The following is a 23875-nucleotide window of genomic DNA, read 5'->3' as shown; positions in this document are numbered from 1 at the left end:
AAGGTACTTAGTAGGTGCCTGACTCAGTCTCCCTTTCTGTAACATAGGAATATCTTTGTAATATGTTAGAACAGTGGTCGGCAAACTGCGGCTCTGTTGACTAGCGAGTTTGCCGACCACTGTTATATACTACCTTTTACCTCTTTGCACACAATATGCCACAATTGCCTAATCCTCACAGCTTCCAACTACACAATAACATTTAGTTTAGTCCCATGGTCGGCAAACTCATTAGTCAACAGAGTGGCAAACCTCGGCTCACGAGTTTAATGAAAGGATGATTTCAATATTGTTTTATGAACTCTGATATAAAAATAAATCTAGAAATAATATTTACTGCACTGTGTATATTGTGCTCAAGAGCACAGATTAAGAAGCTACATGTCTGGGATAAATCCCAGCTCCGCTTGGTGGCTCTGTGACCTCTGTGTGCCTATTTCAGTTTCCTCATCTGTAAAATGGGATTCAAATATTTACTTTAGAACAGGGATTCTCAACCAGGGGTGATTTTGCTCCCCAGAGACATTTGGCATGTCTGCAGACATTTTTGGTTTACATAACAGGGGGTTAGGGTGTGTTGCTGGCATCTAGTGAATACATACTAAGGATGCTGCTAAACAGCCTGCAACAGAATCACCAAGCACCACCTATCAATAGTGTCAACACTGATTTAAGTGAGATAAGATATATACAGCACTTGGAACAGAAACCACTATTCCAGTGTCAGTAACTATTATGACCAAGCGTTTTGCTATGAGCCTTATTTTCTCATTTTATTTACACAACTCCTATTGAAGCTTTACATCACTATTTCATAGATGAGAAAATTGAGGTTGGGGAGTAGGTAGCTAACTTGCCCCAAATTATAATTAATCACTGATTGAATCAGGACAGAAATCAGGTTTAACTGAAAATAAATTTCATGTTTTTTACACTACCTAGACTGATCCTTAGTTTATAAATTAGTATCCTTGTCAAAGGAAGTAGGCCTTAAATTGACCTACTAAATCCCATATTATGCTGTCTCTCAGTAGCCTGTATCTGGATAATTCAGTCCAAACTGTTTTTCGTTAGGAAGTAGATCTAACTCTAACAAAATTAATTCCAATTCAGAAAACTTCTTTAGAGTCTGTCTTTCAGAGAAATAAAATCGACTTCCTTGTAATCACTGGCTACAGATCCTTCTTCAGTTGTAACCCTAAAATGGTAACACAGGATTTTTAGAGCAGTGATAATGCTCTTACGATGATGATTACATGTCTTTATAGTTTGTCCAAACTCATAAAATGTACAACACCCACAATGAACCCTAACATAATGATAATGTCATATCAATGCAGGTTCACTGATTTTAACAAACATACCACTATGGTGAGTGATGTTGATAATGGGAAAATTATGCATGTGTGGATATGGGAAATCTCTGTATTTTCAATTTTGCTGTGAAAAATATCAAATGGCTTAAAAAATGATAACCATTTTCTCAGGACAACAAAATCATAGCACATGTCATGACCAAGAATTTTTGTGCTGTTTGGTGGGAGGAGTATAGAAGATGAAATGCAGATAACAGAACTTAGGGAAATTTATGATGTAGGAGAAAAATTATTTTGCAAAACTGACTGAAACCTTTCAGAAACCATTAAAGGAAAAATTCCAGAAACAGAAGCACACTACCATCATTAATTTATTTGTTCAAGCACTCATGTTGCAAGCATTATACCAGGTATGGGCTTTGATTCCGTAAGCCCAGATTCACATATTTAGGAGGATAAAAGCAAACTGTGATCCATGTGCGTGGATGGAAACTAAAGGCTCATGGTTAATCACATTGTGGTTCTTACATTTCTACAGCCTACAGCCCTGTAGTCACAGGTCTTTGAGGTCCTTCTGGATGTTCCAGAGGGTGTCTGCACTTTTCTTGAGTTGAGCAACCTCATCATCCTTCAGTTTCTGGTTGATAACACTGGTTAGTCCCCGAGCGTTCAGGATACATGGGAGGCTCAGGAAGACTTCATTCTCAATGCCATACATCCCCTGCCAGACAAGGAAAGCATTTAGATTAAAGAATAAAACCAGAGGTGAGAAGGATCATAGGTCAAAGAAAGAATTGTAGGAAATTTGTAAGCACAAACTCATTCTTTAGATTTCATTACTTATAGGCTCAGATTTCCCTAATACTTCTGTTTTGAGTTAGGTTTTATACATAGAATAGACAAATATACACTATGATAAAACTAGAAATTTATTAAGGAAGTAATAAGTGCCTTATTGGACTGTATGGCAATTCTCTCTCTTAGGTAGACTTTAATAGAATTTGATATATGTCTTTAAATTACATTGCATTCAAATGTGGTTCTTAACGGGCTACTTTTTATGAAATCTTAAGTTTCTTAAAATTCTTTAGTTAAGAAGAAAATTACAAGATCCAGAATAGTAGTTAGAGGTCACTCAAAGGCAAAATTCTTATAATACCCAAGAGTTGCTGGAAAAGAAAATAGTATAATTTCCAAAAACTTCCACCAGTTTGTATAAACTAATTTAATTCACAGGGTCAATTTTACTACACAATTAATTAAATTATTTAATTATCAAAACAAGTTACTTTAATAAATTTTTAAACTTTTGACTTCCAAAAATTTTATACATATACCAAAGGATAGAGAAAAAACAAATTCTTACATATGCACTCTAAAATTTGGCAATGATTCTACTTTTGCCATATTTGTTTCTTTAGAAAATCTAACATGTTTTACTCAAAAATGCTTCAATATTTATCTTTTTTTTTTTTTTGCATGCTTCTTTTAATCTAATGTACCACCCTCTTTACTTTTTCACCCTGGCCATTGATTTGTGGAAAATTAGTTTTCTTACAAAAATTTTTAATGCAATTTTAGTTTCCTGTGAAAACAATCAATTTCTATTTAACTGTTTCATAGCTTTTGAATTAAATTAAATTTACTTAGATATCAAGCGCTACATCATATGCAATCTACAGCTTAATATGCCAACTTGAAATAAGACTATTATACACTTATTTAAATGATCATTAATTGTGAGACTATGCCAATGAGATTCAGAATTAATTATTTAATTTGCCACATCACACAAAAGAACTATAAAAATTTATTGGATGTCTCAGCCTCTACAAGTTTATGTTCTTATTGTCCTTGGATTTTTGTAGGAAAAGAAAAGGTCTCCATAAAATTTTGAAATAAGTGAATTAACTGTGGACTGACACTTTATCTTGTCCTTCCTTAATTGACTCTAATTATAGACTACAGCACTAGAAATCACTTTCTATTCTGTAACACTTTGTCTTACCTTCACCATCGTTGATACTGGATGAATCCTGGATAAATTTTTAAACATGGATTCAATGAGATCAGCCACACTTAATCCAATAGCCCAGTTGGTATATCCTTTTAACTTGATGACTTCATAGGCACTAAGAAAAAAATGTCACAAAGGAGATCATTGAAATCATACTCAATAGTTATTAAAACCAGACTCTGGGTTTGACTCCTGCTCTGTCTCATACTATGTAATCTTGTTTAAATTATTTAACCTTCCTTGTCTCAGTGTCTTCTATAAAATGAGAGTGACAGTGGATTTACTGCACACGTTTATTAAATGAGTCAATATGCATGTAAAATGTTTAAAATATTAACACATTATGGTAGGTGCTATATAAATGTTTTGATACATCTATAATGATCACATAAGTGATTATAAAATCACAGTAGTAAAAATGTACTTTTTCCAACCAATCTTCTTATTCATAGACATGAACATTTCCAAAGATATTAATGAAACCAGAAAACGATGAAAGTAAATGAATCTTCATATTCAAAAGACAAAATATATCTTGATTTTGAGGTCCCACTTACCAATGTCACCTAAAATACTATGACCAACTAAATTAAGAGCAAAGTGATAGCAATATTTTGCCTGGAAATTTTCTGAACACAAATTGTACACCACAAAATGCACAAAGGCACAGGTCCTTGAGAGGTGGAAGGAGTAAGGGAGTATTAGGAAGCTGGGATCTATCACTGACTAGGAGACAGGGTGCAAGTTACATCACCTGAGTGAGCCCTAGTTTTCTCATTTGTAAAATAAAGGGTCTATATTACGTAATAATATTCTAAGGACCCCTTCAACACTTAAAAATTCCTTTTATCATTATACAGGTTAAATTCCTGGGGAAAGGGAATCATTAAAATTGATCTAAATAAAATAATTTCATATTTGAGATATCAGTTAGTTTTGTTACAACAATTCCCTGTAATTAACAGCTTAACATTTATTAAAATCTTATCATTATAAGTATGCGCATAGGTGAATGAGCTTTTACTCAATTTGTACAATAATTCTATTATCATTTGACTTTACAGAGGAGAAACCCGTGATTCAACTTAAAAGTTAAATGACTTCCCTAAGACTATACAGTTAGTGTTAGTGTTATGATTGGAATCCAGGGCCCATGACACCTTGTTTTATGATAAGCATAAAGGTCATAGAAAGAGAGACCGGTTGCTCTTAAGGGAGTTTCCAAAAAAAGAAAATGGAAGGAATGGGGGACATCTTTATCTGCGTGTGGAAAGGTAAATATAGCGCAGCTTTCACACTTTCAACAATCAATCAGCACGTATTTATTTTAGGCAATTTAGGAGACTAGTGCAGTCTAGGTTTACTTTCTAAATACGTCAGACTTTTCTATGGACAGGAAGCATTTTGAATGCCCTCTTACTTGTTAATTCTATGTATTGTTTCTGTTACCTCTACAACAGAATTTCTCTAGAAAAATATTTACTTTCCTTATGGCGACTGGCATAGCAAACTTGACCAGTGTAAGTTAACGTCTTGTCTGTTTCAGCAGATAACAGCTGCATAGTTACTTCGGTAAGAGTTTATCTGAGCAGGCAGCCCTGGAAAGTGTTTATAATTTTATCTAAGCAAAGATAAAATTAATTGTCTTAAATCAAGCCCTCTTCCGCTTACCTTTCAACCACCATCTTATGCACTTCCTTCCAATTTTCACTGTCATTGTCCGTTCCCATGGCTGGATTCAGTTCCTGGAGAGAGACGCCTGCCACATTCACTCCACTCCACACAGCCACTGGAAAAATAACATAAAAACTAAAATAAACATTTTGTATGTTTCCAACACTATTTTAAAAAACCTTTTCTTCACTTAGTTCAGACTTCACCTCTGATGCAAGCTACCCACTTGAACTGCTCAATGACAACTGTCTCCAGGGTATTTCCCCCCTAAAGGCTGACTTTAGCATCAAATAGCCACACATCTGAACTTTTAACTTTCAACCATTTGGGTACAAAACAGAATTATTATGTCATAATTAGAGAATATGAACTTCTTGTTTTTCTCTAGGTTCGTGAAATCACAAGGGATTCTGGTTGGGACTATCCCAAACTTTTGGCTTAAGAAATTTTTAACTTTCCTCCTATTTATTTTTCTAATATAAACCCTCTCCCCCCCTTTTTTTTTTTTTACGGAGTGAGGTAAAAATAAATCTTGGATAGTCAAAGTATCTCTTCTCATGCCTCAAGTTCAGTCTATATTTTTCTTGATGTTGTTAATTCTCACCTGAGGATATTTTTTATATTGATTTTTAGAGAATGGAAGAAAGGGAGACACACACACACACACACACAGAGAGAGAGAGAGAGAGAGAGAGAGAGAGAGAGAGAGAGAGAGAGAGAGAGAGAGAGAGAGAGAAAGAAACATCAATGTGAGAGAGACACATGGATTGGTTGTCGCCTGCATGGAGATCAAGCCTGCATCTGAGGTATGTGCCCTTAACTGGAATCGAACCCATGACCCTTCAGTCCACAGGCCAATGCTCTAATCACTGAGCCAAACTAGCCAGGGCCAGTCTACTTCTTGAAAGAAAATTTGTGTAACCACAATGAATTTTTCTGGTCTTAATTGGATCAAATCTTTCCTTCCAAGAATGTCTCCAGAGGCATAGGTAACAGACAAGGTATGCATCTATCATTGGCTATATCTCTGGAGGCTTGGGTGCACCAAAACAACTCCCTTGCCTATTCTTAACACCTCCTGCCCAGCCAAAAGCATCTACTGAAGACCTAGGCAAACAAAGATGAATAAAGACATGCTTTATGACACGGGCAAGCTCAGAATTTACCAGGAGAAGCAGACAAGTAAAGGAAACAAAAACAATGGAATAAGCCCTCACAGAAGGATGGAGAAAGTGTGTAATAAAATATAAGGGGCCTACTTAATGTGACAGAAGGGGTATAAAATATAGGCATTGGAACTTGTCCTCAAGAAATAATATGGGCTTTTGGAAGAAAGCACTGGAGACTCAGGAAATATAAGCAAAGGCATGGGGTAAAGTCTAGCTCGGCTATGAAAGGAGAAGTTGCCCATGGCCAAACAAAACCTCTTTTAGCACAAAACTTTTGCAAAATCAGGCCAACTGTTGAAAAACAAACATTTTCATGGTTTTTGAAAGCTATGAGGTCTACATAAATAATTCGATAATGAGCATGACTTAATTATTTTTCATTTTATGTACATAATTTAGGGAGAAAAGATGTTTTGGGGGAAAAATGACATAGTAACGAATGAATGGAACCTTGGTCAAGAGTCTGAAGTTCTGATTCTAGTTGTAATTATGCCACTAACTACAATGGATCTTTAACAAGCCACAATGACTGCTTTGCCTCCATTTCTTCCTCATTAGAATGCAAGTCTTGTAATGTCACTTCTAGATCTGTGGTTCCAGAAATTGTATATTTGTAATGACTAGCATTTATTAAGCTTTTATTATACATCAGACACTATACTAAATACTTTATATAGAAAATAAATTCAGATAAATGTTTGGATATGAAGAACTCCTGAATAAAGTAGTATAATGTGTCAGAAAAACAAATCAGCCTCATTATATAAAAGTGCACTAATGTAATAATTGTAAAACTAAATTCTTATACCAAGGTAAATTCATTACAAATATCACATTACAAACTCCAAGTAAATCCAAAGGAAAAATTATACCTTAAATTTGAATAGTGAGCAGAAACAAATTTTGTAAAACAAAGATCACTGTTATCATTATTATTAACTAGAGGCCTGATGCATGAAGATTCATGCAAGAATGGGCCTTCCTTCCTCTGGCTGCTGGCATCACCTTTGCTCTGGCCAGAGCCACCGTTCCACCTTCCCATGCTGCCCAGAAGCCTGGAGTGGCTGGGGTAGTGCCGCATGCCTATGTCCTGCCTGCGTCCAGCCCTCCGGGTGCTTGGTGCCTGTGTATGCAAATTAACCTGTCACCTTTGTTGGGTTAATTTGCATACTCGTTCCTGATTGGCTGGTAGACTTTGCGAAGGTATAGTCAATTATCATGTTGCTCTTTTATCGGGTAGATATTAAAATTTTGTATTATTATATTAATAGTTTTATACAATAAGCCTATTCAATGTATGAAATTCTATGTTTAATAAATAGGATTGGGGTTATTAAATATAATCACAATTGTCATAAATGTTTTTAAGACAAAATTGTTTGGAAAATATTAATTTCAATGAAAAGAAAAATATCAACTTAAAATACAACATTTAAAATAAAGGATGTTTAACTGTTTCAAAATAAATCATTATAAAAGAAACAGAAGTACACTATTATTTTACTGTTGGTATTGTTGCAATTATTAATTTATGTCCAACATTTCTATTTAAATTCATAAAAAATATTTGAGATTTACCTACCATATGCTCTCTTACTACTGAAATGATTGATAGTTATTGTTAATGGTTTATTAAAACTCAGATTTCATTTGAAGCAAGATTTATTTACATTATTGAACAGTAGACACTGGTTATTGCAAAGCTTTTGTTACCCAATTCATCCCTCTTTCATTCAACCTGATGGCTATCATAGCTCTGTCTACTGAAAGGTCTAGAAGCAGACATGCCAGGGGCAACAGCATAACTATGCCAGATCTTTCTTTCTAAATACCATTCCCCTTAGGAGGAAACAGAGCTCACTGGAGAAAGAGATGATTCTAGTCTGGGAGAGGGGAAGTACAAGATGAACCTGGTGAACTTTATTGTTAGATAAAGCAAGAAAGGGCTCAAAAAACGGAGACATCAAAAAGACACGATGTATGTAATACTTTCAACAATAAAGATTTTTAAAACTAAAACTAAAATAAGTTGCAGCACTGAAAAAAAAAAAAAAAGACACAGGAGTCAGCCTAAAGAGCTTGCTCTTTGACAAAGTTGAGACAATTTATGCATTATGACAATGGTGACAGAACTTTTGTGGGATAAAATAAAAATCTGAGTCTACATTGATATAAATAGATGGATAAAAAAAATGAAGAAGAGGAAGCTTTCTCTTACACTAGAATACAAATAAGAAATACAGAAAAAAATGAGGGGATTAGAATATGGCACTTGACATCATCATAGTAATAATATATTTAGTCAAGAATAATTAGTTAATACTAAATTTAGCAGGCAAAAATAAAAAATGATGAGGAATCAATTGTTTCCCTAGTCTATATAAAGTTATTCCCCACAGATTACTTATTTGTACTGTTATGTATGTAAAAATGCATAAAAATAAAATTTAAAAACAAAAATATTCAGCCCGGGCAGTGTGGTCCAATGATTGAGCACAAACCCATGAGCCAAGGAGGTTCCCAATTCGATTCCTGGTCAGGGCACATGCAAGAGGCAGCTGATCAATGTCTATCTCTCACTGGTGTCTCTCTATCCTTCTCCCTTTCTCTCTAAAATCAATAAAAACATCTTCAAAAATTTCAGAATGGCAAGAATAATACCATAAAGTAGTACACAGTAAATACTGTCTATTTGTTTATATATATATATATATATATATTTTTTTTTTACCACTTGAGTCGCCATGTTCTCCCAGAATCCATCCATGGCAGCTGCTAGGATGAATGCCAAGTTTTTCAGCCATAAGGTAGCGAAATCTAGCAGAATCCAGGTTACATCCACTTCCAATCACACGGTGCTTGGGTAATCCACTTAGTTTCCAGGTAACATATGTGAGAATATCCACTACAAATTGTAGAAAAATATATGTAAGTAAATCAGAACTGATTTCGACTGCTATGTAAAGGGTCCCTAGCTTCCTCCTCTCCCTACTCCCCATTCTCCAAATGGGACGTGCCTATAAAAATGTACTTTGACTTTTCATATTTGAGATAATTGGGTTTAGCGAGACAAGAAAAACGCAGTATTGTGCTTTTTATTTGTTATGAGAAATGAGAATTTGTTACTTGAAATGAAAATATATAAGATCCCAGCAGATTAGTTAATTTACTGCATGTGAAAAGAAAAGGGGTTGAATTAGATCATCCCTCAAGTTTCGCCTAGTTCTAACAATCCATGACTGTTAGTGACTGTCATCATAAACCGAAAGGCATCGGTTACCAAATTTCCAAGGGATGCTACTATAAATTTTCCCGGAAACAGATACTATTTAGTAAATAATTGTTATAATACAAGATAGTAACATTTCCTACTATTTAATAAAAAGATTTCTATGACAGAGTCTTCATTCTGATGTGGCACAGCCTTGAGACTGCACAGAGGCAAAACTTGTTGGTTACAGTACTTACAGGCTAAGCTGTAAAAGTGCACACTAGCAAGGCAAGGGGTTAATTTTGCAGTCTCCATCTCCACTGTCATATATAGACACTGGCTGGCTAAGATATTTTAAGGTCATCATGGACTAGGTATTATAAGCTCTTCCTTGGCAACTTGGATCCGGGCCAGTCTGACTCCTGGGACAGTTAAAACTTTGAAGCTAGCCCTGGGAAGCTGTAGAGCCAGCTATTAATGTTGCCTTAGGTACAGGATGCACCAACTTTGTCATTCCTGCCCTACATCTATCTGTCTCCGTGAGAACATTTAGATGCAGGATTGAACAATTTCATAAACTGCAACCCAGAATTACACTGAATAAGAATACTAAAACAATCTCTGTCTTTGCTGGCTTTCAACTCTCAATATTTCACAAAGTATTAGGGTTCCCCTGGCTCTTATTCACAATCTTTCTCTGTATGAGCTGTCAGAGATAATCAGTTTTGCCATTTTACCAATGTATCTATGACGCTCACCAATAAACAATAAATTTGGTGGCAAACTATAGACAAAAGAAGTGTGAAATACAGAGTGGATTTTGAGTGTGTAGACTAAAATAATGCAAAATTTTTTAACCAGAAGTATTATGTTGTAACAACATTTGGTGTTAGCATGTGTTTGTCTATTTGTACAGTCCCTTTCCATCTTTAAACCAGGTTTTCTTAAACTCTTCATTTCAAATTCAATCTGATTCAATTTTGAAGTTTTAGAGGTTAGGAAAACAAAAAGTCAGATATGTTAAAACATTTCTTAGAAAGTGAAGCCACGTTCAAATATTTCATTGTGTACCCCAGGATAATCTTTATAGACATTTCAAAAGCTTTTAGACTCTACGACAAACCCAGATTAAACAAACAGATGAAACTGCTTTCTATACCAGCAAAACTCTTCTCACATTTTTAAACATTTGGCCTGGGACAGCGCCATTAGTTCTGCAAACACCACTCTTTTAGGGCCGTTAACAGAAGACATGTGAATTGCTTCTGCTAGTGAACACCAAGACAGATTTTCTTAGATTCAAAAACCAAAATAAAACAGATCCCAAACACACTGAGCTTAACATAACCGGTCCCTTTAGGCACTCAAATACCTGGGTTAGAAACCACAATGATGATGCAATTAGGGCTGTACTTGACGATCTGAGGGATAATGAACTTGAAGACATTGACGTTCCTCTGCACCAGGTTGAGACGACTCTCTCCCTCTTGCTGGCGAACTCCAGCCGTGACCACCACGATCTTAGAATTGGCAGTCACAGAGTAGTCTAGAGGGAGAAGGCAAAAGGACCTTTAAATGCAACTCTTCATCACAACAGACCGGGTGTGATAGGTCTCCAAACTATCTCAACATTCATAAGCGTCTAGAATTTACACGAGCATTACGTTTTCTGTATTATAAGGTTTTACATGCTCCTGTGGCTCCTTCCTTCTATAGGGAAGCCTTCCAAACATGAAACTGGTTTGGAGAATGTACCAGAAAATAAAAAAGGTCTTAAATTATGCCTCTGGCTAAGAATTTCAACTTGCAATGGACTTTATAAAATATTGCATTGTCAGTACTAATACAAAACATAAACAATAAGTTAAACAGGCAGCCCTTCAATTTAAAAAAAAAAAAAAAAAGCAGCCTGGCCGGCATGGCTCAGTGGTTGAGCGTCGACCTATGAACTAGGACAGTGGTCAGCAAATTCATTAGCCAACAGAGCCAAATATCAACAGTACAACGACTAAAATTTCTTTCAAGAGCCGAAAACTGACTTCTGCGCATGGGCCACAAAGTTTCAATCGCAATGTACGTGCGTGCCCACACGTGGTATTTTGTGGAAGAGCCACACTCAAGAGGCCAAAGAGCCGCATGTGGCTTGTGAGCTGCAGTTTGCCGACCACCGAACTAGGAGATCACGGTTCGATTCCCAGTCAGGGCACATGCCCAGGTTAGGCTCAATCCCCAGTGTGGTCGACGCTCAACCACTGAGCCATGCAAGAGGCAGCCCATCAGTGCTTCTCTCTGATTTTTTTTTTCCTCTCTCTCCCTCCCTCTCAGAAATCAATAAGAATATATTAAAAAATAAAAGAGGAACCAGCCTCCTTTCTGATTTAACTGCAAACTTTTAAAAATATATTTTATTGATTTTTTACAGAGAGGAAGAGAAAGGGATAGAGAGTTAGAAACATTGATGGGAGAAACATCAATCAGTACATGCCCTTGACTGGAATTGAACCTGGGACCTTTCAGTCTACAGGCCGACACTTTATCCACGGAGCCAAACCGGTTTCAGCTTAATTGAAAAATTTAAAAGAAAGCAATTTAAAGGTACCTTTAGGCATGTAATGTTAATTCAATCTATGAAGGGGAAGGAAGGACCTGAAATGTTTACCTCTTGGCTAGCAATTAATTTCTAACACTCAAGCTTATTCACTTTCAGCAGGGAGCTTCTCTAGAGAATGTGTCCTTTCCCAAAATAGAAAGACATTATGGTTTGATGCAATCGTTAGACTCAATAGATGATTCATAATTAAGCTATGCTGCTATGTAACTTTTGACAGCCATTAATATCTTATCAGTTTCCTCACCCACAAAATAGAGGTAAGAGAACCTACCTCTCAAAGGGATGCTATGAAGATGAAGATGAGTCATGCAAAGTTTGACAGTACACAGACTGCTCAACAATTCGATCAGTAACAGCTATTATTAGTAGGAGTATTATTAGAAATTACGTTGGAGCCCACGTTTCTGTATCTTTAGGCAGAGCCATTCTGTGCTGGCAGAACCATGGCATAAACCTGCTCATCCAGAACAGTCGGCTGGAACATGAATGCATTTAGCTTCATCAAGGCACTCAAATAAATTACTTTGGACAGGTGTTTTTTTGTTTGTTTTTTTCCTGTCCGAAACCTTCCCATTCTCCTATACACATAAACAAATATTATAACACAATTTGCTAAAATGTTAGGTACCAAATGTGTGTAAGTCACATGGATGTTTACAGAGGTAATACTTTTGTGTTTGTCCTCCAGAATGGATTGGAACCCCCAAAAAAGAAGAAACTGCCATCACGAGATTCACCAAGATGAGAAGACTAATGTTGTATCAGGGGGTGAGGATATCAATTATTAGATAGGCTGCATTGGGCCTGAAATAACTGTACCTTTATCTGCCACAATTTTAGGTGTCTGAAGAAATAAGCTTCCATGCTGCAGATCCATCATTTCTCCTTTGAGTTTATCTTCCAACACATCCACCAGGGCCAGCTCATCAGCCAGAGACTAGAACCACAAAAACAGGTGTTAGTCCCCTCAGCTACTCTAGGATATGACCCAGCTCACAGTAGAACCCAGAGACCCCTTAAATGGCTAAGAGCCAAATGTCTACAAATCTCGAGACTTTAATCACAGAGTTTAGGTGTGCTCTTGAAACAAATTCATGATAAAACATCTTGAATAATGAACCATTAATATCCAAGACACTGTGTTTTTCAGAATTTCATGTTCTTCAGCAAGTCCTTGATCTTTTCTTCTTGTAAAAGTGGGCAGGGTGGGGGGTGAGGTGGGTGGGTGTCACTCTAGATGCAATTAAGTAGCCTTTCAGCTTTGAAATTTGGTTATTCTATGGACATTATTTGCAAAGTAAAAAGTAGCTATCCTTCCCATTGAAATGTCACTAGTCTTTGCCTCTGCAGTTTTTAGGATTATTGGAAAAATAATTAGCTTAATGTGATGTATCAGTGCTGGAGCCCACTGGTAACTGAAGTTCAGGAAGAACTCCGAAGGATAAGGGGTAACCTTGGGTGGAACTGGTGGTGCCAGAAAGCTGCTGACCAGTAGAGAGAGAAGAAGCAGAGAGAGGTGAGATGCCAACAAGAAACATGACCTATCAATACTTTTGCTTCCCATCAAAGCAGGTCCCGCTCCCTGCAGGAGCCAAGGAATGAGGACAATCCTGTCTCCAGAACCCCGATGGCTGGCCAGCCTCATGAAGCAAGCTGTGAGGGTTTGCTTGTGACCCTCAAGCCTCCTTGTGATGGAATGTGTTCCTAGTTCCAAGCAACAACTTAACTTGCAGATTTTCTGAAATCACCCTTTTATGAGGCGGGAATTACTTGTAAATATTTTCTCATTGCCACAAATGTCCAATACTGGCATTCATTTTCATCTATTTATACTTAAACACATGTATTAACCCCTTTAAAATGGTTTTGTTCCTTTGCAGCCTCTGGCAAGGTCACACAAAACCCTCATTCATGTTTTTTAAGTCTTACATCATACAGTAAGTCCTCACTTAACACCATTGATAGGTTCTTGGAACTGCGGTAACATGATCTATTCCGAAACCAATTTTACCACAGGCTAATTGATATGAACAAGAGTTAAGTTCCTAGGGCATCGCATCAATGTTATGAAGCCTTATTTGGCAACCCACTGAGTTATGTTCAATATAACTTAATAATAGCACTAGCATTCTGTCAGGTACTGAACACGAAGAACGCCCCTCTTATTTTAGTAACGTCACATGCGTGCTGGGGAAGGCAACAGGGCAAAACAATTTGGGGCTTAAGTGGGAAAGGATATCACAGGATCTCAGATCCTGTCTTTGGTTTCAGTGGGTGTAGACAATTGGCTGAGAAGTGCCTACACAGCTGGCAAGGATGGAAGCGGTCCAACCCTTGAAAAAATAATTGCGGCGCCGAATTTAGCTGCATCTGCACCACTGAATGTCCTCCAAGTGCGGAGGCAGGCGAATGGAATGCGTGTGACTAAGGACTGCTGCCGCTGCTTGGGGTAAATACATCTCCCTCGGCGGTAGCTTAGTGTGTAGCCCAGGGGTCCTCAAACTTTTTAAAGTGGGGGCCAGATCACGGTCCCTCAGAGAGCTGGAGGGCCGGACTATATGAACTACTAATTCCTACTGTAACACCTCGGCTGCGCTCACTGCCCAAAAAACCTGGCGGGCCGGATCAGACTCCTCTGCGGGCCGCATGTGGCCCGCGGGCTGTAGTTTGAAGACCCCTGGTGTAGCCCATGGATTTACCATCTATGCATGCCACTTAAGTTGTAAATATATTTTTAAATATTTGAAACTGAGAGGCTCAGATTAACTGCAAATGCAATAATTTATTAAAGAATAAGGCCAGTTGGAAAACAAGACTGTCACTGTTGAAACCTTGTTTAACAGACTACAAAAATGTCTTTTAATGTAAAGTATCGTGTGGACTGGACACAGCCATACTCTGCCTCTTGGTTCTCATAGCTAGTAAATTCCTGCCACCAATGCTTTAATATTTGATGGTTGCATTTAAAAAATATATATTTTATTGATTTTTTTACAAAGAGGAAGGGAGAGGGATAGAGAGTTAGAAACATCGATGAGAGACTCATCGATCAGCTGCCTCTTGCACACACACACACCCCCCACCCTCAATGGGGATGGGCCCGCAACCAAGGTACATGCCCCTGACTGGAATTGAACCTGGGACCTCTCAGTCCACAGGCTGACACTCTATCCACTGAGCCAAATAGGTTTCGGCTGCATTTTTTTTTTTTTTAATCCTCATGTGAATACATGCTTTTCAATGATTTGAGAGACAGGGAGACATGCTTTTCAATGATTGGGGGGGGGAAAGGAGAGAGGTAGAGAGAGAGAGAGAAGGAGGGATGGAGGGAGAGAGGGAGGGAGGGAGGGAGGGAGGGGGAGGGAGGGAGGGAGGGAGAGAGAGGGAGAGGGAGACATCGATCAGTTGCTTGCTGTACATATCTGGACCAGAAATGGAACCCGCCGCCCTTCAATGTGCTGGATGATGCTCCAACCAACTGAGCCGCACTGATGGTTGCATTATTATTTCCAAGTGTTTTGGGCGCATGAAATTTGTGGTAGGAAGAGGCGTAACTTTTTTTCAAGTAATTCGCTACATGGATAAGCACTATTTTTCAATGATTTGTTTTTTCTTCTCCTCTGGAATGTCACTTCTATCATGTAATATGGTTCGGGCCTGTTTCTGGGCTTTTAGTCTGTTCCATTAACCTGTCTATTCTTGTACAAATTCCAAGTTTTCATTAAGTCCCACTTGTAAGCAGGCTTTGCCTATAAAAACTGCTTTGTAGTATGTCTATAATTACTTTGTTCCTTCTCAGAGACTTCTCCTGCTGTTTGTTCAAGAAGATGGCTGAAGGTGATGATCAAGAATAGACACTCAGCCAAAACCGGTTTGGCTCAGTGGATAGAGCATCGGCCTCCAGACTGAAGGGTCCCAGGTTTGATTCCAGTCAAGCACATATTCCTTGGTTGCGGGCACATCCCCAGTAGGAGGTGTGCAGGAGGCAGCTGATCTATGTTTCTCTCTCATCGATGTTTCTGACTCTCTATCACTCTCCCTTCCTCTCTGTAAAAAAAAAAAAAAAAAAAAAATCAATAAAATATATTTTTTAAAAAAGTTTGCTATGGTTATTATGTTGGCAATGAGGATGGGGGTGACGTGGGGCGGGGGGGGGAGGGGGGGAGTACAAGCAGAAAATAACTGAGTCTTTGTAATGTTGGGACATGCTACTAGGGAGCCTGAGCTGCCTTCACAGGCCTAGCTGAGGTGTGGGCTCCTCAACCTCTCTCCCTGATGTCCTAGCTTGGCCCGGCTTCTGGGCCGAAGCCCTGTGTGTCCGCTGTAAAGCACACCAGCGATGAACTCAAACGGCCAGGCCTGGTGCTCACTATCTATGGCATCTTAACCAAGTCACTTCATCTTTCTGAGTTCCTTTTCCAACAGTAATTCATAGACGACAATCCCCGCCCAGAGCCTTCGTAGAGAAATGAAGCTAAATACAGAGATGGAACAGAGTAGGCACTGCTCATTTCCTTTCTCTGTTAAGCTAGTGGGGTTTATAATCCTCACCAAATCACACCAGTTTTGAAGTACTTTCACACGTGCTCATCAAAATAAGATTAAAACCTGTTGAATTAATCAAATGGTCTTTGAACAAGGCAGTCATTCCCTCGCAGCAAGCATCTGAACTGGAAGATTCCCACTGTGTTAGCAGCAGGGTCTGTTCTCTCAAGAAATGGGCCAAAGTATTATGTAACTGCAGATACAGTCTCAATTAAATTATTTACTAGGGAAGGCTTCAAACTGAAACAGTCATAGAAGTACTCATAGACTCACGATAGCTCAAATACAGGTTTCTGAAAAATGTAAATATTGAGATTAGCAGGAAGAATGAAAAATCCTTGGCTGGTATGGCCTTAATACCTTTGTTTTTAACCACTCAAATACTAGCACAGAATAAAAAGAAAATTCAATCTTGGGTTCAAAATACAGTTCCACTATGCCCTAGCCAGTTGCTCCGTGGTGAAAGCCTGGGCCCCGCAGATGGAGGGGTCATGGGTTGATTCCCCATCAAGGGCATATACCTTGGTTGCATGCAGCCTAGATCTGGACGCGCGCGCGTGTGTGTGTGTGTGTGTGTGTGTGTGTGTGTGTGTGTATGTGTGAGCCAATCTCTCAAGTCTATATTTCCTTTCGCCCTTCTGCCCTCCCTTCCACTCTAGAAATCAATGAGAAAATACCCTCTGAGGATTACAAAAAGAAAAAATATATCGTTCTGCCCCTGCCAGCTGTGACTGTGGGCAGGCTACTTCATCTCAAGGCTCAGCCACCTCAGCTGAAAACAGGATAGGACAGTTCCCACCTCTTCAGGTTGTTGTTAAAAATGAAGCATTTCAGCCCTAACTGGTTTGGCTCAATGGACAGACCGTTGGCCTGTTGATGAAGGATCCCAGGTTCGATTCCCGATCAGGGCACATATCTGGGTTGTGTGCTTGATCCCCAGTGTGGGGTATGCAGGAGGCAGCAGATCAATTATTCTCTCTCATCATTGATGTTTCTATCTCCCTCTCCCTTCCTTTTTGAAATCAATAAAAATATAGGAAGCATTTCAGTTAAAACACTTTGAACAGGTTACACACTCAAATATTACATAAAAGGAGTGTAAAATGGACTACGTTTAATCTTTACCAGCATGAACAGTGAGCACTAAAGTGTGATTATTTAAATTCCCTGTAATTTGAGAAGCAACTATCCTAAATCCCAGGCACCTAGTCAATTAAAACGAGCTAGAAAAAAATGCAAAAGAAAGAAACTTTCATTATCGCACACTACATACATTAGCTGATTGCTTTGGTAAATTTTTCTCAGTGGGGATTCAGAATTTGTTCCTTTAGAATTTAAACTTTGCAAATAGAAATATGCGTGGTGAGAAGTTATTCAGGCAGCCTTTCCATAAATACAAAGAGAGTGTGTGTCCTGCAGACAAGGCATTTTTTGTTTTTGGAGGGAAGTAGGTAGTTCCTCTATTGAAGGCAACCTTGAGAAGGAACAAGAATGAATTCAGTGAGGTAAAATAAGAAGAAAGCTCTTTCCTCAAAAGTTCTCAGAAACTAAACAACGCTAATTATGATTTAAAGCACAACAGGCTACCAGGCAAGCCCCAAGTCCAAGAGGTACAAAGGAAAAATAGAGTCTGGAGTGGAAGGTGCTAATAGTATGATATCAATGTTAAATCTCCTGATATTGATAATCACATTTGTTATGTGTGAATATTTGAAGATGTCCTATTTTAGATAAATATATTCTTAGAAGGGAATGATATCTGCATTTAATTCTCAATGGTTAAAAAAAATCCACTGTGTGTATGTGTGTGTGTGTGTGTGCGCGCGCAGAGAGAGAGAGAGAATATAATAAAAATTTATGAATTGGTAAATCTGGATAAAATGGATATGAAAGATAGTTTGTTTTTACTATTCCTTACAAATTTTCTATAAATTTTAAATTATAACACAATTGGGTAAAATTTTGAGAATAATAGGATATTTTCATGACCTCAAAAAGCCACTGTGCACGTTATTTATTACTTATAGAGGAAAAGGGGAGATTTGCAGGGGAGAAATCTTGCAGTCACCACCGGTAATGAGGCACACTGAGCACTGCATGACTCCTGATGTAATATATCAGGAAGAATACTCCATCACCTAGTCGTGACTCCACCTAAAAATCTTAACGTGGACATAATTAAGTGGAGGGACATTCTACAAAACTGACAGGGACTCTTTAAAAATGTCACTTATGAGAAAGACAAAGAAAACCCGAGTAATCGTTCTGGATTAAAGAAGAAGAAAGAGATATGGCCAGTATATAAAATATAATATGTGATCTTGGATGGGGGGTGAAAACAGCCATAAAAAGCATGATATTAACAGCTGGAGAGTTTTCAATCTGGGCACTGTATATTAGATAATAGTATTATGTAAACATCCAGTTCCCTAGGAATCTTACCTCTATTGTGTCATATAGGGAGGGACACTGTCATTCTCTCAGGAGACACTGGCTCACGTATTTGAAGGTTCAGTATCAGGCCTACAACTTAAGTTATTCAGGATAAAAAATATCTTTGAAAGACACAATAAAACCTGACGTGCGTGAAGAACACAGGCTGAAAGTGTCCGTCCTGTCTGGTGTTCTCGGAACGTACCTTTCCCAGAATGCTGATGGCACACGCCATACCCACTTGTCCAACACCCACGACAGTGATCTTGTTGTTTGGGATGGCTGCCTCTTCCTTGGCAACTGGTGCAATCAGTTTTTCCTTAAGAGTCGCCATCGCGCACTGGAAGAAGAGAATCAAAATATTACACATGAAATTAGGGAACCACCCTAACAATGTTACTACTGCAATTTTTAAATCAAAGTACAGTTTGGAAAGAGCCTAATGGTCTGCCAGGAGACGGACTATACTTTAAAGAACCATATGACTCATTTAAGGGAGAACTTAAGATAAGACCTCCATGAAGCTGTTTGAATTTGGGTTCTTCTCTTTAGTCTATGATCCCATATAAGTATTTAACAAGTTGTCATTTTGTCTTGTGTCTTATTCATTCACTGGCTACAAGACAAAAATATTTATGTGTAAATGAACTGATCTTTCTACTCTCCTTTGAAAGAATTTATATGTAACACAAAAAAAATTAATGGCCAATTATTAGCATAGTTTGTACAAATGGTTATTATCACATTTGGAAGATAGGGACTGACTTGTTCTATTGTTTTCTTCTACTTAAATCTTATTATGATTTTTTAATCCTCAACCAAGGACATGGTCATTGATTTTAGAGAGAGGAAGGGAGAGAGAGGGATAGAGAGAAACATTGATCAGCTGCCTCCTGCACATGCCCCGTCTGGGGATGGAACCCATAACTCAGATATGTGCATGGGACAACACTCCAACCAACAGAACCACCCAGCTAGGGCTACTTAAGTCTGTATCACCATGTACTGAATATATGTACTGAATATATAATGTGTGCTTAACTAATTAGATACAGTGACCATAAAATAGTGATGAGTGATGTTTGTGCAAAAGGTGCCCTTCCGCCCCTCCACCCTCCAAAAAAAAAAATAATAATAATAATAACTCTGAATTCCTTTTAGTGTTCCTTGGAAGCTGATTGAAAGGTGGTTAGATAATTACCTATTTTCCTTTCAGGAGGTTCCAATTAAGAGACTATCAACCTTTGAATTAGTTTCTTTCCAGTCTTTTCTTTTTTTTAAAGCCGCCCCCCCCCCTAAAATTAAAAATTAAATCGAAAACTATGGGAAAGCATTCTACACAGTAGTATCAAATTTATCTGTGCCATCAGGTACAATCAAATACCCTTTTTGCAAACTTAAAACAAATGGCAAAATTTACTGTACCCCCCTGCCTTCCTCAACAGAGGGCACAGATCATGAGTAAGCCTCTTTCTTCTTCAGAATTAAGTATCAGTTTTCATTGTGACCCACTATCATGTCCATTATTTATGTTTCCTTTTACTTAGAATGCTAGACTGTAACCTTGGGGGTCACAGCACCTGTTTCAAATTGCGCCCCTGCTTCCTAAGCCTGTTTTTTTGTTTCTAGTCTGCAATCAACTAAATGACAAAACCTAGTTTAGCAATCGTGTATGTTAAGAGTTAGTAAGTCTCTGAGTTGGAATAAAGTACTTAACTGTGGAGACATCTAGAGTCTAGACCAGTGTTTCCCAACCTTCTCTCATGATGAGAATCACCTGGTGGAGTTGTTAAAACACAGATTCCTGAATCCCAACTAAGAAGTGCTAAACTAGAATTTTTGGGAACATATAGGTAAAATTGTATACTTAACTAGTGCTCTAAGACAGATGTTATATACAGAGCACTAAGTTAGGTATGCAATTTTACCTATTGTTCTCAAAAATTCTAGTTTAGCACTTCTTAGTTGGGATTCAGGAATCTGTGTTTTAACAACTCCACCAGGTGATTCTCATCATGAGAGAAGGTTGGGAAACACTGATCTAGACAACTGTGTAACAACTATTTTGTTCTAAAGCTACCCCCCCCCCCAAAAAAAAAAAGAAACATTTTCCTAAATTGAGAGATTCTTTAGCCTTTACAGAGCACATTTGCATTTCTCGTGGATGCCAGTGGAATCCAGAACAGCATGCAACTGTCTTTACAGATGACCTTACAATGAAATTCATACACGTCCTGCACTGTTAGCAGGATCAGCAGAAAGAATGCTGCCTCTCTTCTTGTTGAACAGAGGTAGGTACACATGCAGCTTTCCTCCCTTACGTTTATTTTCATTAGTTGCTTTAGATCCCTCAGGGACACAGAGGACGCAGAAAGCAATGGGAAACAAAAATCCAGTAATGGGTTGCTACTTAAATACTGACTGGTTGTTCAGATAGATTTTTTAAAAATTAATTTGGGGAGGTTCAGAAATTACAGTTTGGAGGCAGTGCAGATTCTTTCATATCTTTCCGGAGAAAGCGTTTTTCTTCAATATGTCCTTACTACAAGCTACTAAAAAAAATGAGAATACAATGTTTTGTAGTGTCTGCAGGGCTGTGCCAAGGTCAGAGCGGTGGCTGTAAGGGAAAAGAATGATACACAGAATGGTAAAAATAATCTGATTCTTGACCCTCCTAACCCCTTGTGCATACAAATCCTTAGAAATAAACCCGTGCCTTAAGTTCAGGAACGAAGACCCTCTTTACGAACACCTCTCAATGCTAACTTTTTAGAAAGCCAATTTGTCATCTAATTCCTCCACCGAACAAGCGCCAGCCCTCCCCTCCCCCTCTCCCCAGGCGCCCAGTGCAGCCTCGGGTGCTGGCCGCCCGCAGGCCATCTCTCCTCCGACGGCAACCACAGGTCTCCCCGGAGAAGGTCTCCCCGGAGAACGCCGAGGCCTTCCTTACTCTCAACACCCGAAGCTGGCAAAGTAAACACCGCTCCCCACGCACCAAGAAAGAAAGAAAGAGAAAAAAAGAAAAGAAAAGAAAAAGGCCCGAAATGAGTCCGTCCCCAGCGCCGCCGGGAAGGGCAGCGCCTGCAGCTGCAGAGCAGGTCAGACCTGCGGGTCACCCTGGACCCTCATCCCCGCAAGGGCGGCGGCACTTCTCCGGGCTCCCGCAGCAGATCCCGATGCCCAGGTTCCAGACCAGCCAGCCCTCGCCCACCCCCTCGTTCCTTCTTCCTCCCCGAGCTCCTCGGGCACTGGGGGGACAGTGGCCGCCCTGAGCCACCAAGGACGGGAGCCCGAGGTTTTGCTGCAAATAAGCCTCCCCCTACGGTGCACAGGCCAAATGGGAGCCCCGCTGCGCGGAGGACAAAGCTGGGGCTCGGCTGCACCGCCTCGGGTCCCCCTCGCTCGGGTCCCCCCCGCGGAAGGCGCGACCCGCATGCAGCCTCGAACCCGCGGGTGGCGCCGGGACTGGAGTCCGGATGCTCGGGGCTGCAGGCCGTAGAGGACATCATTCCTTCTCGGTTCTTCCCTCCCTCTGGCCACACAAGGACCCCCCTGTCTGACCCACCGGGTTGCCTTGGAGCCGGGATTCAGGCTCTGGAGCTGAAACCTACCAGGAGAGAGAGAGGGGGGGACTCCTCGGATGGTAGGAAGAGTGGCGCCCAGAAAGCGGTCTCAGCTGCGGCGTCCGCTCCCGCGCAGGATCTGCAAGGAGGAGGAAGAGGCGGGCCCGCCCCGTCCCCCGCAGCCTCCCAGCTCTCCCCATTGTGATTGGAAACCCGAGCGCCGCCTGCTCCTCCCCTCCGCTCGCTCAATCCCCTTCAAGGACAAGGGCTCCAGCGTGCCCACGCCCTCCTCCTCCCCAAAGGAGCAGGTCACCTTCTGGCGGCCCAGGCGGCCTGTTCCCGGCCAGCGGGACTGCAGGCAGAGGCCGCGCTGAGTCTGAAACCCGCCTTCGCCTCTGCAAGACGTCCACGCTCTTGCTTAGCCCAAGGAGAAATAAAATTCGATGTTGCTTTTCAAGTCAACTTTTAAGAAGACCACCGTTTCCAGCTAAGAGGTGGATGATGCGTTCCCTGGAACAGGGCTGGTGCTTCAGGGATGGTTTTCAAAATAAAGCAGAAGTTTTCCATTTTCACCGTCTCGGTTATAAAACTCGTTTGATGCAACAATTACAGGGTTTTTTTGCGGTGGGTTTTTTTATTTTTATTTATTTTATTTATTTTTATTTATTTGTGTGTGTGTGTGTGTGTGTGTGTGTGTGTGTGCGCGCGCCCTCCCTCCCCACACCACCACCTCATTCAGCCAATGTGCTGGATTTGCCTGCTAGATGCCTGAGGAAGTGAGGCCTAGAGCCTGTTCTTCCAAGTTCTCTACAAATTTATGTGGTCTCCCCAGTAAGGCTCGGTTTCTGTTAGTCCCTGGTAACTCCAAAGATGTAATTCATCTCTGTCTCAAAGATGCAAGTTGCCATTCATCTCTGTGTCTTCAACGCCCAGCTCAGTGCCTGGTACTTCAGTGCAGTGCTGGTGAGTGAGTGAATGAATGAATGAGCAGTTGGAAGTATCCTGAAGGTAAGAAACTCCTGGGCTCAAACCAAAGAGTGTGTGTGGCAGCGATTTTTATTCCTCTTTTCCTTGGAGGCTGTTTTCTCTGGGTGTCTGCAAAACATCAGTGCCGACTCCTTTAACTAAACATGTCTCACTCGTGGAAAAAAATGCTTCCTTGCTGTCTCCTACAGGGAGAGAGAAGTCTTTGAAAGGTACCTCAGGTGAGCCTAGTCTTGATAAGGTTCAGTCCTTGTAGGGTGATACTGTAAAGGAAATAGTCACATAGAGTGAGTTATGCCCTAGATTAGAGCTCACAGTGTTTTGCCTGAAGCTTAACCTGCAGGCAGGCCAG

General features: G+C 39.7%; 1 protein-coding gene across 3 annotated transcripts; it reads right to left on the bottom strand.

Moving 5' to 3' along the window:
- Positions 1–1669: 1669 nt before the first annotated feature.
- LDHB (lactate dehydrogenase B) lies at positions 1670–23657 on the bottom strand. 3 transcript variants are annotated; one of them, XM_084876755.1, is made up of 8 exons: positions 22588–23657; positions 19182–19316; positions 12818–12935; positions 10760–10933; positions 8908–9081; positions 5005–5122; positions 3325–3448; positions 1670–2037 (listed from the first exon to the last, which is right to left on the bottom strand). In XM_084876755.1, exons 2-8 carry the CDS (start codon positions 19308–19310, stop codon positions 1870–1872), a joined length of 1005 nt encoding a protein of 334 aa, XP_084732881.1. In that variant the 5' UTR covers positions 19311–19316; positions 22588–23657; the 3' UTR covers positions 1670–1869. The 3 variants fall into 3 exon arrangements, with proteins under 3 accessions (XP_084732881.1, XP_084732882.1, XP_084732880.1); XM_084876756.1 differs by lacking the exon at positions 22588–23657 and adding an exon at positions 21035–21641 and having other exon boundaries at positions 19182–20711; XM_084876754.1 differs by lacking the exon at positions 22588–23657 and adding an exon at positions 21024–21436 and having other exon boundaries at positions 19182–20704.
- Between the last annotated feature and the right edge of the window lie 218 nt (positions 23658–23875).

The sequence above is a fragment of the Pipistrellus hanaki genome (genome assembly GCF_964339955.1).
Source record: "Pipistrellus hanaki genome assembly, chromosome: 3".
NCBI classification, from domain to species: domain Eukaryota; kingdom Metazoa; phylum Chordata; class Mammalia; order Chiroptera; family Vespertilionidae; genus Pipistrellus; species Pipistrellus hanaki.
Note: the sequence above shows the minus strand (reverse complement) of the source record. Positions and strands in the feature narration are given on the sequence as shown.

Bases quoted from the DNA above. Each gene is read 5' to 3' on its own strand.
- LDHB (XM_084876756.1), bottom strand. From the start codon at position 19,346: ATGTGTAATATTTTGATTCTCTTCTTCCAGTGCGCGATGGCGACTCTT. The intron at 9,082-10,759 runs GTATTTGAGTGC...TACAATTTGTAG, and splicing joins CATTGTGGTTTCTAACCCAG to TGGATATTCTCACATATGTT. The intron at 2,038-3,324 runs GTAAGACAAAGT...CTTGTCTGGCAG, and splicing joins CAGTATCAACGATGGTGAAG to GGGATGTATGGCATTGAGAA.